A 16,049-nucleotide genomic window follows, 5' to 3' on the forward strand; every position below is an offset into this window, starting at 1 on the left:
GACACTGTGACTAAGAAATATGAAGTATGACTATGCATAGTAACTTAAAATACATCAAATGTGTATATGGTGCTAATACTGAAGGATTATGGCTATGGCATACGTTAGGGCTGAACGATTAATCGATTTTAAATCAAAATCGCATCATTTCAAATGATGCGATTATCAAATCTCAAAGCCTGCGATTTCTTTTAACATATCTTTTTTTTGGAAGGGTTAGGGTTAGATTTAAAGTGATGTTTAAATCTTCCATTTAGGCCCCGCCCACTCGATCGGATCGGCGATCGGTATCGGCAGATACTGATTCCGGCGATCGGCGATCGGCCCCAAAATTGGCGATCGGAGCATCCCTAATTACAGGGTGAATCTGAAACTGAAGCTTGACTTTAAAGCAACCCAACGGAAGTTTCATGTTTAGTTCTTTCACTCGTAGCTCGGGCTGCGGGGTGCTAGAGACGGGAGCACGTTGATACGACCTTCCTAGCCGGAGATATGGCCGCATTTTACAATAAACTTCCGTTGGGTCGCTTAAAAACAAATATCGCAAATCGAATCGCAATCGCAATATTTGTCAGAAAAATCGCAATTAGATTTTTTCCCAAAATCGTGCAGCCCTAGCATACGTGTCAAAAAATATAATGTCACAGTAAAGCAGGAACGAGTGACTAATACCCCATTCACACCAACGGTGTTTCAGGGCCGGTTCGGAGCTGGAGCTTGAAAAGCACCGGGTTTTCCTGTTCACACCGCAGCGGAGCAGCCTCTCAGCTCCGGAATCCGGTTCGTTTCGAGCACCAAAAAGTTGTCCGTCTAGAAGCAAGAACCGCATACGTCACGCTTACGTCGGAGGGGGGCGAGATTAACCTGAGATAACAGTTAAAGCGAGTACGGCAAATAAAAGTTGTAACCAGCAGTAGTGCTGAGCAAAGTGACTAGAACGCAACCACACACTTGTAAAAAAAAAAAACACGCTTTATAAAGTCAGGCAACACTAACCAGGCTTCGTGTGATTCTGTTTATTTGTACCTTACTTTGACCATCCGTTCGCTGTTATTGATCATTGTGGAGAGCAGGCAGACGTTTTGTTTGTTATTATAGCAGCTATCGGATGGAATCAATACATGGGCTGCACAGGTTGTCATGTCCGACTATCACAAGTAGAATCATAATGAAAAATACGCCGGTAAAAAGTGCCTGTAGAAAACGGCTTAGCAAGTAGTCAGTTTAGCTTCGGTTGCTATGCTAACATCACCCATGTTATACCAGAGAAACTTTCATAACAGCGTTGTGATGCCAAACAGCGTCAATTCAGACTGACACACATTCACTTAAGGGGAACTGGGGATATGTATCAGCTGCTTGTGTGACAGTCAGACAGTGAATACTTTAGAGCCGTGTGAGCTAACCCGGAGCTAACGGGAGAATACACTCCCTTGGAAGAGCAGCCAGCACTGCAGCGGTCGGTAAATGCCGCTGAAACACATTAATAAACAATGAACCACGGCACTCTGGAGAAAAGTATAAGGTTGGAGAAGTCGTTATTTAATTTAATCTGGCTTCGTATGATTAAAAGCAACACGATCATCGACCCGACGCAGTCCCCGGCCCATTGTTGTTGTGAGGTGAGCTCCGTTGGGGAGAAACTCAGCGACGTAAACTGTGACGTCATGATGCAGCAGCGGCAGCACCAGTCGGGCTCTGAGCGGTGTGAAAAGAGCCGGCGCTAAACCGAAGAACCGGTTCTGAACCAGAAAAGCTCTAGCACGGAGCTAGAAGGGGAAAAGCCTTGGTGTGAAAGGGGTATGAAGGGCAGTTAACTGTTCTGAAACCAAAAGATTTCAGTTTAGTTTTGGTCAGCTTTTTCATGTTTAAATCTAGACTTTCTGATCAAAGGTACATTAAAACAAACAACAAGCTACAGCATCCTATCCTTAACCGAATCAAACATGTATTAGTGCCATTTACATTCAAAACACACCAGTGTTAAAAAGAAAGGACGTATAAGATCCAAAGCAGAAAAACTACCACAATCAGGTTTCTCTGGCTTTTGCATAAATGATCCATACAGTGGAAACAAATAAAGTCTCGGCTCGGTTGTCAATGATGCCAAAATATTCATTTTGCTTAGTGTACAAACAATGAGCTTATTATTACATAATTCCCATTTTGAAGACAAGAAAGATGACGACTGCTTTAATTTGCATTCGAACCCTTGAGGAATACGAGACATTTATTAGACACTAAAACTTGGACCTAAGGCTTTGATGTTTCAGGACTTAATTTGTTCCACTCATGCAAGACAAAATAAGAGGGCTGTAAGCGAGACAGTAGCTTGGAGAAGGCTTTAATATTAGACACAAAATGGAGCAAAGACTTGCTTCTTAAGACTGATTCAGATTCAAGATCTCTTGCTGCTAAGTCACCCTGAATGTGAAGCCAACCAAGCTGTAAAGCCAGTGGCTAAACCGGCACCAGCCTCTGCAGGCGCGCCGCACTAATGCTCATGTGAATCCCCACGTGCTGCGGGGCCCTGAACGCAGCGGGCAGCTCCACGTCACTCCCTGTGTGATGTCATTATGGGTGACAGGCTCCTCATTAGGGCTGTGTGTGGGATTACAGGGCAGTGAGAGACTGATGTCTTCTAGTCGCACAGGAAAATACAATTTCATCCACTGGCTGATAAAGTGGCGAAATTCTAATTATTCACCTGCTACACTGCTGTGAATCAAACATTGCTCCCTTAACGGTGCAATATGCATCTCCTTGAATCAATTTGTATTCACTATTAAATGTTTTTCTCAAATGTGTTTTTGTTTTTTCCCTCATTCTTTGCTTGTATGTGTCTTCTTACAAATATAATTTACTCTTTTTCTTTAATGGAGCCTCCCAGTATAAGTATTTCACATGATTGTACTTGTGTAACCGGAGTGACAATAACAATCTTGAACAATGTTGGCACACTTTGGCTACAGACAGTCTGACAGGTGCCAAGACAAGCCAATACGTCATCAAATCCATCAGCTATGAGTTGGTTTGTTTAGTTTCCTATCTAATGAAACCAAAGTTATGAGCTTTCTTAAGTCTCTGTATGTGTTTATTACAAATATCGGTCCTATTAGGTAGGATTCAATGAGCTTGTTTGTCAGCAATAACAGAGGTTCTGCAAGCAGCACATTGTTGTATTTTCAACGTAATATTTCCCAAGAGGCCAAATCATCTGCAGGTTTAGCGGCGTGCCATATGTTATCATTCAAGATAATATCGGGCTTGATCGTCATGTGATAAAAATGTGTCTTATCACCATCATACGAGTGATATGATTGTAAATTAGCAAAATTGTCTAAAGCAACATAGCTTCCAAATGATATCATGTGAACCACTGCAAACCATGTTTCAATGTAACAAGAAGAAAATGATCATCATAAATAGCTACTCACAATATTTTACAAATATAAACATAGGCTTTACGTAAAGACAGCTGTTTTTATGCCAAAAATATCATTATCACAGAACTACTATTTAATATCTGGATATTATTTGAAGGCAAACTACCACCTTTACTGCCAAGCATTGTTCGAAAACAACTACATTTTTTAAGAACACGGGAACATATCTACATGAACGTGACAATATAGAGCAAAGCTGACAAATGGCAGGGGAATGGCAACAGCAGTCATCAGGTGTATGACGGACACAACAGACAATGCTGTTTGGGGCATGCAACGTTAAATTATCCACCTTTGCAGCCATTTTTGCTATTATAATTTATTCACTTTAAAATTCAAGCCTCATTTGAATCATGTACTGTAACAGCTGTATATACTGTGAGAGCATAAAGTAAGTGATACAGCTAGCTCTCATTACCAAAGCTTCTCTTGTGGGAGTGGCGTCTCATGCTGCATGGGATTATGGCTGCTCAGAAGGCTATAGCTTTCCTCATATAAACGTTCCACCCTACTTTACAGTCACTTCTAATGTAATAATAACTGTGTGAATGATCTCAACTTAATCCCAAAGCAGTCAGTGCAGGCTGAGTATCCACAACATGTTGTTCAAAGTCAAGCAGCTGCTGGCACGCCAGGTACATGCCTCAGTTCGAGGTCTCTCCACATTGACACAAACAGCCCTGGGCAGTGGCTTGCTGCTGTGTCACAAGACTGGCAGGCCAACGGGCATGCTGGGGAGGGTGGGGCTCAAAGGAGTTTTATGAGTTGCAGTCTGGAGTGGACAGAGAGACCTCTCGGAGACAAGCCACCTATTGATCCCCGTCTCACTGTGGCACTGTGGGGACGAAGGTAGTTTTCTCTTTGGTATCACATCCGCTACTGTCTTTCTGAACGGCGCCGATTAAGATAAGGTGCATGGGTACTGTATGGATGTGAGTTTCATAATATGTCATTTCCTCATCTTGATAAAGTGCCTTCTTTTAAATCCAAGCCTAAAACATGCTTTAATCACACTGCCATCCCTGTGTTTATTTAATGCTGTTTTTATTCTGCTTCAAGTTATGCGTTTTGTCCTATGGTGCGTCTGGTTCCTTTATGTGATCTTTGATTACTATGTAAAACACTTTGTAACTTTTCTTCAATAAGTGCTATGTAAATAGAAATATGATTAATTATATTACAATAAAAGCTGCAAAGCATCCTCAAAAAAGCAGGGGCTAATCTGCTTTATTGCCTGTTCTAGTCTGAACGTGTATTAAGCTGCAAAATTGAGTGAAACATGAACACTTGACACAAAAGTCATGTGTTTGTCCTACTACCCTGAAGAAGCACTCATCTACTCACTTATTAATCTGACCGCGTTTGAGAAATCCTTTGGGAATACCTCCATGGCCAAATGGGCCCGGCCAAATGGGCTGACACACACACACACACACACACACACACACACACACACACACACACACACACACACACACACACACACACACACACACACACACACACACACACACACACACACACACACACACACACACACACACACACACACACACACACACACACACACACACACCACACACACACACACACCACACACACACACACACACACACACACACACACACACACACACACACACACACACACACACACACACACACACACACACACACACACACACACACACACACACACACACACACACACACACACACACACACACACACACACACACACACACACACACACACACACACACACACACACACACACACACACACACACACACACACACACACACACACACACACACACACACACCAGCTGTTTGGGGGAGCCCGGCAAGAGACAAGTTTACATTGTCATGCCCTCTCTGCATTGCTGAAGCAGCATGGTCACCCTGTGAAACATTATATACACCAAAGCAGTCAAAACAGCCACAGCCGTCCTGCACATAAACTGTTAGCAAGATCCATGTTAAATATATTAGGGATTTGAGAGATACTTTATAAAGTAACACAAAACCTTTGAGAAATACTCCAGACAAAACATGATGCCCGAGTTAAACTAACTGTTTGCTTAGTGAAACTAAAAACAGAGACTCCTTGCTGCTCTGCCGTCCATTGTGTAGTAATGATATGGCTTTGCTATGCGTCACATCAAAAACAGTGTGCCAATCATCTTATTGCCACCAGGTCTAGCATATGGATGACAGAATGACAGTTCTTTAACAAATCCTTCTCAACAGGAATTACAAGTGCATACTGATAATTAAAGATAAAAGTGAAAACATTTCACCATTCTCATCCCCTCTCATCTGCACCATTTCAAACAGATGCTACTGTGAAGTGCTTACGGCAGCCCATTTGAATACTGTTGGAGATCTCTGCAGGATAAGCTGCAAATTGAAAGCCGCACATTTCCATTTGGATCATCGAAATTAAAATGGTTCTAAGAAAATCAAAGACCAACAAAGGCTGACAAAATGTATTCTGCGCCACAGACAGCTGCTTGCGAATTTGCAGATAGAGCCATTCAAGCATTCATAAACAAGCTCTTATCGTTTACAAAGCAGATAAACTGTGTCTTTGCTGTGTTGACTGCAAAAACCCTTTTGGAGTCTGAATTGCATAGGGAAGGATGCTACAGCCGACTACTTAAAATACTTGCCCGAGGTGCTCTCTGCACTGCTAGCATCAATATGTTCCTTGAAGTGTTGAGTACTTGTACAATGCATCCTGACAGTGCCACCACCTCACACACCTTGAAATAGGCAGTGCATCAGAATAAGAAAATATTTGTAATCTTCTAGCGATATGTAAGGATATAATAAGAAAAGATAAACGCATGGATGTTAGATCAGGCAAACCTACCAGCCATATTAACTGGGGTGTAACAACAATACATTAATATGGATCCATTTATTGATTTAATGATCAGCAATCTAATATCATCGATGCAAAGTAAAATAATCTATATATCCTCTTTAAGATCCGCCTTCATTATGACATTCCCTGTGTTAACATTTGCGTCCATGTCCTCCTTCCTAAACATTCAAACAGTGCCTAAACATGAGCAATGTTGAAGGCCTGGTAATAAAAGGACTCCAATCCTATTTAAGTTGCTTTTTGTAAGTTGAATAAATGTAAGTGATAATGTCATAATAGGCATTTTATATCTTCTCATATTGATCGCAGGCCCCTGAATTAAATCTAATGGGAATCTTATTGTGGCTCACTTTGTGGCAAATATCCTATTCATTAAACGTGTAAAACTAGCATTTAGCGATGTATTCTAACTTGTAACACTACTACTCCTACTGATCAACAGTCTTCTTTATAACTGTCAGACAGCCATTAGTATTAGCTACCAGAGTACAGCTGGTAGGGCTGGATGCATTTTATTTTCCTCAGCACAATACCTAGCTTCTTTAAATCCCACTAACCCTGTAGGTGGAAGTTCCTACTTACTGCTGCCTGTATGTCCAACAGGATATGGCTTTTTAACAACATAAATAGTCTCCCTATGGGCCAAGTGCAGTGCAGAACTTGTGTCCTACTTTTTGTGTTGACGGTCTGTCCTGGTGTCCCAGCAAACAAAAGAACCGTCCAATACAAGACCTGAATAATTCAAGGCAAAGTGTAACGCAACACTCTCTCGTCGTGGTGTTGTAGGAAATAACGGCAAATAACACAAGTCCTAGTTTCAAAACCAGCACGGAAACAAATGAACTGAATGACCAGCCAGCTCAGGCAGTATAGTCACACATATCTGGCAGCAAGGTTTAGGAAAAAATGCCTTGCTACTCACTCGATCACGTTAGCCACTTTAGCTTAGTGAACCCGGTTATTTTGGTCAGAGGTTAGGAAATGATCAATGTAAACAGTTTACTCCAACAATTTTTTCTAAACTTGTGCTTTAAGAGAATGTTACATCACAAAGGTACCTTAAATAAGAACCGGGCTTAGATAATCTAAATCGTGACTGCAAGCTATTTGAAAGCTAACTTGCACAATTTAAGTTCATTTTTTAGCCAAAAAACACAACAGATAAAGGCATAAATATATAACTAATATGAGATTCAGCACAACTTGAATGGCTGTGTTTAACCTGCACAGCTTTAGTTGACAGCTCGTAAAGCTAATGTAATGTTCGCAACCAATTCTGTTCGTCAACCTGCTTAGTAAACAGATGCATATCCATGCTCCAGTCCAGATGATGGCTTGTCCTAACTGTTGACTCTAAACCAGCTTCCATGGCTACGACTACTCTTCGAAACAAAATATCAACGAACAATACACATGCTTACATAAACGCATTTGAGGCGTTCAAACGCATGGGGTTCCTGCACCGTTTACACTCAGCCAAATAACTTTATTGTCACCTAATTGTCCATTTCATCTCCCCTTCACGAATGCATTCATTCTTATTGCAAATACATGTTTATTGTGTATCGGTAAGTAGACTGAACCGTAACGTTTGGCTAGCAAGTGGCTACTTCAAGCCTGGCTAATCAGCAGCTAGCGTTAGCTAACGTTGACGCTAGTGCTGGAGTATCCCTTTACTGCTTACCTTCAACGGCCTCGCAGATGTTTTTCTCATCGTCCCATTTAGTTTTCCAGCAAGTACCCACATGCGAATACCATACACGTTTCCAATACGAAAAATTCCTAACTTTTTATCATCTTCATAGGTGGAACTACGTGTTAAATCCCAAACCGGACCACCGCCGACAAAGTAATTTCTCTACCACTTACAACAACAACGTCAATCGAAGAATAGTACCCGCCCCCACAAAGATCCAGCCAATCAGAACGTAGAGTCAATTTCATTGACATTTATAAGAACCAATGGTCATTCTCGGAGTCTTTGACTGATGTTCCCCGATAGAGTAAACACCAAATGAGAACGACAGAGTACAAAACATGCGCTTGCCAATTGGCTGCAGAGAAATAAAGGGCAAGGGGTTTTGTCCAAGTAGCCTATGAGTGTGGCATTGATAGCCCAGAGTGACAGGTGCTTTGGGGTTGACAAAACAACAGGGGCGGCACCACTGCCCGGGTGAGGTCACCGAGGATGATGTAAAATCGACGTCATTTGCGGGGCTAAATAAAACACAACCGGACACACTTCTTTTAAAATGTTTTAATGCTCCCCAGTTATATAAAAAACAAAATACAACATTATGCACGCACCATTGAGAAAACGTATATAACATTTTGAAGGAACCATAATAATGCAGTACATGTAAGTTGGTGTTGAAAGTAAAATTAGCTGAATGGATACCCTTTAGTTGCCTTGTAAAGCAGCATAAGCAATTTACAAAAAAAATGAAAATGCTGCTTTTAGGCCAATTTATTATTTTGTTATTCACCTCTTCCGAGAATTTTGTAAACCCAGTATTTTAAATGTGTACAACTAGATTCCATACAACTGTTACTAAAAAATATCGTACGAAAAAACAGCTTCTTATGAGAAGATGAGGATTAGAAACTGCCTGTCAAAGTGACAGACACGCCAATGACAACCGCCAAACTCAACGACGCCTCCTGTCCGGACTTCTGCTGCGTCTCCGTCCACCAGTCCTGGGGGGGAAAAGGAACAGTTCAATGACTGGGAAATTATATTAAGTACAGGGTTCTCCAGACGTACTGAGGGCTAGGCAATATATGAGAAATTAAAAAGGCTTGATCATGAAATAGCACCAAAATGACCATATAGCGCAGAAATCTTTCAAAAATGCAATGACAAAGAGAAACATAAATGTTGACAACACTCTTTAGGGTCCTGGAAGTTACTGTCACCACGCCGAAACACACAATAAATAAACACAGCACCCTCACCTCCTCTTGTTCTTGGGGGGCCCTCTGACAAATCCCCAGTCAACACTGATAGGCTGGCCCATCATGTCCTGAGCGTTGAGCCCTTCCATGGCTGCCTGGGCCTCTTTGTATGTCTCATACTCCACCAGAGCATATCCCTAAAACAGTCATCAGGAGAGCATGCGAGTTAATGACAATGTATGAGATCACTTTTGGGGAATTAGGCAACACTTCATTAAAATTCACAAAACAGGTTTACTGACCATTTAATGTTATATTCTAATAGGAAACCAGTGTGGGATCACTGGAGTAACATGTTTAGATTAGCATAAAAGCTAAGCCAACATTACACACATTAGATGACTGAAGCATTGAAAAAGAACCCAAAAAACATTCAAGTTTGACGCTAAATCATGTAAGGCTTGAAACTGCTTGTAATGAAATGACAGTGGAGAAATAGTTTCAGGGCAAAGTCAATTTGTTCTCCCTTCATATCTGAAACAATGCTGCCACCTTGTGGATTACAGGTCAATGTGTCTTTTTGAGAAAACCATTAGAGAAATACAGATCCATTCTGCGAACGTTTGTTTATGACGTAATTAAAAACATAAATATGTTATGTTAACAATTCGTCAATAGCAAGTAGCTGTGACAACATGGTTTACTTGTAAAGCAAATCTGCTTAACATAGAAGTAGGGATGCTCCGATTGCCAATTTTGGGGGCGGAATCAGTATCGGCCGATACCGATCGAGTGGGTGGGTGGGGGCTATGGGGATGTTCCATTTAAAGTGATGTTTAAAACTAAGTTAATGGGGCTCATTCACTGGCGCTTCCACAAACAACAACCAACATAATTATTACATTCAAATGAAGTACATTATTCAAGTTCACATTAACTTTGGATAATAACACGGGAGAAATGAGCTGAAGCGCTCTCTTTTCCTCTCTCCCCCCCCTGACAGCCCGTCAGTATCAGTCTCACTGATCCAGTAATGAGTGACCCGACAGTGAAGAATAAATATATTTATAACTAGTTTAGCTTGTTCCAGAGGTAGATATAATAGCTTAGTGTGTTAGGTCTAACTCTTAGTGTGTTTTGCTCCGCTCACCGGTCCATCACAGCGGGCGGAGCTGCAGAATTTCTGCTTCACACACGTTGCATACCGCTATTTTACTGTCTTTTTCGGACACCTTAAAATACTGCCGGACTGGTGAAGCCATTTTGGCGAGCTTGTTTTGCCGCGCACAGAGAAAAGTGTCATGTGATCGGCTCTCCCGATCGGCCTTTATAGAGAGCACCGATCGATCGGCAGAGTGAATATCGGCCGATAACGATCGGAGCATCCCTACATAGAAGTGGTTAGGTTTTGTAGCCAGTCAGGAAGGATGAAATGTGTAATGCGATCTCTTCATTTGGAAATCATTCTTAATTTAGGCAAGAATTAGTGTGATTTAGGGTGACTGGGACAGTTGTTTTCCTGGCTACGTTGACACAGGGTTTGTTGCTTTTATAGTGTAATTTCATTTTTAAAGTTGGATTTTGTTCTAGCCAAAGCTGTGTCACCATAAATGATCAAATAACACAGTCGTGCTGCCAAACAGTTGCAGGGCAATATTGAAATAGTTAAGAAAACTAAGAATAATTGTTTCTCTCATTTTGAAGTTAGATTGAAAATTCAAGTATTTTTTTCCCTCTCATTGGAGGATAATTTAATCGGTCATTTATTAGCTCAATATCCTCACAGGAAGAGGGTGTGTAGCAAACAAGTAAACTAAATATAATTAGGCCATCTTAAATTATATTATCTATCAGATGGGCTGTTTTCATAACAAGTCAGTACAACGCCTATTTTAAATGAAGCCAACAAAGGGTGTGTGTAGAGTATTGGTGGGTCTCATTTTCTATGGAACCACTGAACTATAATATAATTTTTAATTCCAAAAGTATCTACTCGAAAAACCAATTTCTTCCAATTAAATGCTTTCACTGACTTTTTATTTTCTCAGTAGGTTAACATCAAAGTTGAACTTCTATTGGATTGTTTAAATAAAGGTTGTACTCCCCATAACGGTTTATAATGTAAAACTAAAATCGGTTCAAGAAAGTGGCCCAGAGGCTGTGTCACAGAAACATGAATGGTTATCCGTCTCACCTTGAGGTAGCCTGTTCTGCGGTCGAGGTTTAAATGCAGGTTTTTGATTTCTCCAAACTCTGAAAACTTGTCATGGATGTCTTCCTCTGTGGCCTCTTCATGTACACCTGTTACAAACAGGATCCAGCCTTCCACAGCTGCAACAAGACAAAAACAAGAATAGGCATAAGGGTCTGTTTTTTTTTTAACGTGTTGATCCTGCTGCTTTCTATCTATATTCTATAGGCGCGTTCACTATAGAATGTTTGTCATTGCTTGTTTTTGCACAATTCAAAAACATAAGCATTTCTGAAAATAAAGAGCAACACACATAATATACTGATAGCTCAAGGAACAGTCCCAACATGTGACACAGAACAAAATGTTTTACTTTATTGTACATCGGACAAATTGTGTTATTTAAATCTAGATGGTTTTGAATGTGCAAATTAAAGCATTTTAAAGGTGGGGTAGGTAATTTTGGAGAAACCAGCTGGAGTGCGCTAGAATTTGAAAATACACAGCCGGAAAAAATCTGCCACTTCCTTATAGAGCCCCTCCTCCAACACACACATGACCAATGAGGACACGAGATAAGTTTGTGCACAGATGGAAGGCTGACAGGCAGGTAGGCCATCCAGTTATTTTAGCCGGGCCAGCTAAAATGATTGGTCGTGCTTTTTACAGTACTACGGCTTCCACAGATGACATTTTAGTCAAAGCACTTAAGATATTCATTGCTATCGGGATGTTAAGAGCATTCAATGGAATATAAAAAAAGTGTATCTCGAGCCGGTTTCTCAAACTTACCTACCCCACCTTTAAAATGTAATCCAAATATGATTTTAAAGAAGCCACAAATTGGTTACGATACAGATTTTAAACATTTGTTTAGTGAAATGTAATAAATTGTGTATGTTTTAAACAAAGCACTTGATAAATCACGGTGGCATTTAAGGGTGACGTGTATTTTTTACTTGGTTCTAATTGTGTAAACATTTAATTTACATCTTGGAGAAAAACAGCAGTACTTACATCTCTGAGGGCCTGGCTCGTCACCGTCCTGCTCCACAGTATCGTAGTCTTCTTTGATTCTGGACCTGGCTCCTTCCTCTGGAAACAGCAACACAGAAAAATATCAAGCACTGACCAAATCTAGCAAACGGCATGCTGAAAAATGAGATTACAGGAGAAAATCTATCTTTCTCTGCCCAAGATGGGGTTATGTTCTAAACCATGTCTTTTCCAAAGGTCAAATGTTCAATGTTTGTTTCTCCAAGTCAATATGATAACATTACAACTTATAACTAAAAGTCTGGTGATATTAAACCAATTCAAACCTAGGCCTTTACTTTAGCAGGAAAGACACTATTCTAGCATTAAACTGCATTCGAAACGTCCATGGTCCTCTGTTCTTTTATAAGTTTAAATAAGCGGAGAGCCCATTATACTATCTTATAATGTTAGTTATATCAACAACAAAGGAAATATAGGGATAACTTCGAAAAAAACATAAAGCAATATCACCCAAACAATGGTAACTCACCTGAGCCGAAGCCTCGTCCTTTCCTCTTCTTGGCCTTCTCCTTTAATTTGTGGATGCTCTCTGAGAAAGAAGAAAGAAAATGTAAAGTTAAGTTGAGTTGAGTTACTGTTATAAAATGCAAACTCAGCTGATATCATTTGAATAGTTAACATGATGATTACATGAAAGCAAAACAAAACAAATGATAAGGACGCTGAAATAGGTACGAGTGTAAGTCCTGTCCCATTTTATTAGAGTATCCTACCATTAGCCTTTAGCTAAAGTTTAAAAAAAACAAAAACAGCGTGCTATCGTCGGCTAATAACATGCTAAGTGTGATCAAATGATAGCTTTAGGGATATACAAAATGATTTTTAACCTACTTTTGAAGAAACGTGGTTTGTGAAAGGGACCTTTTCAACAATTATTACCTAGCTATCTCACAAACAATGTTTGAATGAACCACCAGTGCGTTGTTAGCTTCATATTAGCTTGTTAGCATTTCTTTGGCCTTCCACCACGCAGTCAGCGTTTGTACTTCGTAGCATTTACAGCTACTTCCGTTTTAAAGTAAACCTCAATATTTACGCATTGTTTGAACGCTGGCCTTATGGAGCATCGGATCTAAGTGGAGTTAGGTATTAAAATTACCATCACCATCCTCATCCATAGGAAAGTCCTCGCCTCCCGCTTCATGAAGATCCAACACGTCCGCCATGATGTCTGTCTGTCTGGTCTGTGTACGTACGGTACGTAACGCATAACGTAAAAAGAGGAAACAGGTCGGCGGGTGTTGCCCTACGATGTTGCCAGGTTACGTAAAGTAAGTAACCAAGTAAATACATTAAAGTCGTGTACATTCATATTTATTTCAGTTTTACTGCTTATAATCCAACAACAATGTCAAATCTAAATACCTGTACCAATTGGCGTGAACAATAAGTTACAACTTTACTACACATTCAAGTTTCAAACAAAAAAGCATTAGCTAACCAAATGACGAACTCCTTCTACTATAGGCCTACTACATTTTTAAGGAGGAGCCTATGTTGCATTTAAGTTGAATTTATGTATAAAATAGACAGATGGATCCATAATAAAGTTATATACTAATTTATCAACAGCTCCACCACAGCCAACAACAACAGTACAATCCTGCTTATACATTGTTCATAATCACATTATTTAATTCATAGTAGTGGGTACTACTACTAGTAGTAGTTTTTTTATTTTAATTATGATTAAACATTCATACTTTACATTGGCTTGACTTACATTTTGAATCAAGGACTTTTACAGTGAGGTACAGTCACTTTAACTTAAGTTAGAGATCTTAATACATCTACCACCCCTTGTGGTTCAATATTTAAAGTTGTAGGCCTACATGTTGTTAAAATATGTAACATTGCCAGAGGGCTCTTGCACCCAAACAGACAACTGTTCCATGTTCTGAGGCTGCATGTTGAGGAAAAAAGGACTGACATTTTATCTCCATCTAGTGGTAAGTTGGATCGGTACAGGGGAGACTGACAAAAGTGTTTTATCTTAAAATGCAAAGTGAATATGTCCTGGAAAGTTGCTGTGTAAACTGATATAAAATGTAATTTAATCTCCAAGAATACCTGTGGGTTGATTCCAAAATATGTGTCATATCATGTTCTACGGACTTTAAGGAAAAGCTGAGGTTTGGAGAGTGTTTTTGGTGAATGTCCTGAGAGGCCTCTCGGGTGTTTAGAGTGGGGCCTGAGTGGAGAAGACCAGTTTCAGAATACAGGATTTCTTAAAGTTGATTTTGACAAACATCACAAGATTTAGGCAGTTGAAATCACAATAGCAATATGTGGTTCAAACACAGGGTAGCAAGGCTTGCTTTTCATTTAAAAATAACATTTCTAACAAGGTTGCCCTTAAGAAGGGTCCTCTCTCAAAATGTAAACAGGAGAGTCATTGACCGGTGGGCTTCTCGGTTGTACCTGATTGCAATCCAAAACCACAATAAATGCAAAATCATGTGTTCATAGAGGAAAAGTGTGTCAGTGGTCAGAGTTAGACAATGGTCTAGTAGAGTTAGGAGCTTTCTAGCATTTATGTTTCTGATAGGACCGTGGGTGTAAAGCCAGCCCACATTTCCGATATTACGTCATATCGGACGCAAATCTGGATCAGCTCCTTTCTACCTCCGTTTTTAGAGATGTGGGTACGGAGGAAAAGAGAGAGGGTTGTATTTTCTGACACTTTGTGAGTTCCCTGGCACACCGGGGACACATATTTATGTATAAAAGACATCAAAAAGTGCATTTTGCATAATAGGACACATTTAAAGTCAATAGAAAATAAATTAATATAGATAACCATGGTAATTGAACATAATCTGAACCAAAACAAAGACGTTAAAACCGAAAATGATACAATTTGTCAATTATCTCAAGTAATTTGATTTGATTCATGTGTCACATATGTGTAACACAATCCTTACATTTACAGACCTAGAGTCAGTGTAATGCATGCTTAGGTCAGATTATAGCTGATCTGTACTTTAATCGTATTTTGAACCTTTAAGCATGAGAATGTCCACATCAGTCCTGTATTATCATGACCCTATGACATCAATTAATCAAACAGTAGGAGATGTGCTATATCATTTTTGTGACAGAATATCTGTTTTTGGTCTTTCTAAATCATTATTACTGTGAATGAACGCACATTTTGATTAACCTACGGTAGTTTTATTTCATCACCTTTTATTTTGTTGTTTTTACATTAACGCTGCTGTCAAACACTGGTTCAGCGGTGTGAAGCTGCTGCCTCGACATTTTCAACAGTATGCTTTGAAAGGTAGAATCTGAGATGGCACACAAAGCATAGAAGATTTTCTTTGTTATCTCTTTATTAGACTCATTTTTGTTCCCAAACAAGGGACGTACAGCATCAAGAGAAATATAAACAAATGGATAAGTATGTTACCATAGTTACATTGCAGACTGTCCAACCTTGCCTACAGCTGTTGGGGGCCGATCACACCGAGACCAGATTTTAGCAAAGCGTTTTCTGTGTGATCATGATGAAGAGACAATATGTTTCCACACAGAACATACACAAGGATAACACATTAAATGCAC

At 40.0% G+C, this 16,049-nt stretch overlaps 2 protein-coding genes across 3 annotated transcripts in view; both read right to left on the bottom strand.

Annotated features, from left to right (window-relative positions):
* Window positions 1-8,191, bottom strand: part of otud7b (OTU deubiquitinase 7B) — a 39,016-nt gene extending 30,825 nt beyond the window's left edge. Inside the window, exon 1 of the mRNA XM_034112633.1 lies at window positions 8,022-8,191. The gene's annotated coding sequence lies outside the window, so the exon portion shown is untranslated. The remainder of the gene's footprint in view (window positions 1-8,021) is intronic.
* Window positions 8,192-8,579: 388 nt separating this feature from the next.
* On the bottom strand, window positions 8,580-13,736 carry rbm8a (RNA binding motif protein 8A). 2 transcript variants are annotated; one of them, XM_034112841.1, is made up of 6 exons: window positions 13,582-13,736; window positions 12,952-13,011; window positions 12,441-12,518; window positions 11,427-11,563; window positions 9,293-9,429; window positions 8,580-9,034 (listed from the first exon to the last, which is right to left on the bottom strand). In XM_034112841.1, the coding sequence occupies exons 1-6, from the start codon at window positions 13,646-13,648 to the stop codon at window positions 8,986-8,988; spliced, it is 528 nt and encodes a 175-aa protein (XP_033968732.1). In that variant the 5' UTR covers window positions 13,649-13,736; the 3' UTR covers window positions 8,580-8,985. The 2 variants fall into 2 exon arrangements, with proteins under 2 accessions (XP_033968732.1, XP_033968733.1); XM_034112842.1 differs by having other exon boundaries at window positions 13,588-13,701.
* Between the last annotated feature and the right edge of the window lie 2,313 nt (window positions 13,737-16,049).

Source organism: Trematomus bernacchii, unplaced genomic scaffold (assembly GCF_902827165.1).
Source record: "Trematomus bernacchii unplaced genomic scaffold, fTreBer1.1, whole genome shotgun sequence".
NCBI classification, from domain to species: Eukaryota; Metazoa; Chordata; class Actinopteri; order Perciformes; family Nototheniidae; genus Trematomus; species Trematomus bernacchii.

Coding starts and splice junctions, on each gene's coding strand:
- rbm8a (XM_034112841.1), bottom strand. CDS start 13,648: ATGGCGGACGTGTTGGATCTTCATGAAGCGGGAGGCGAGGACTTTCCT. Junction 11,564..12,440: donor CGAGCCAGGCCCTCAGAGAT/GTAAGTACTGCT, acceptor GTCTTGTTGCAG/CTGTGGAAGGCTGGATCCTG. Junction 9,430..11,426: donor GCAGAACAGGCTACCTCAAG/GTGAGACGGATA, acceptor TGACTGTTTTAG/GGATATGCTCTGGTGGAGTA.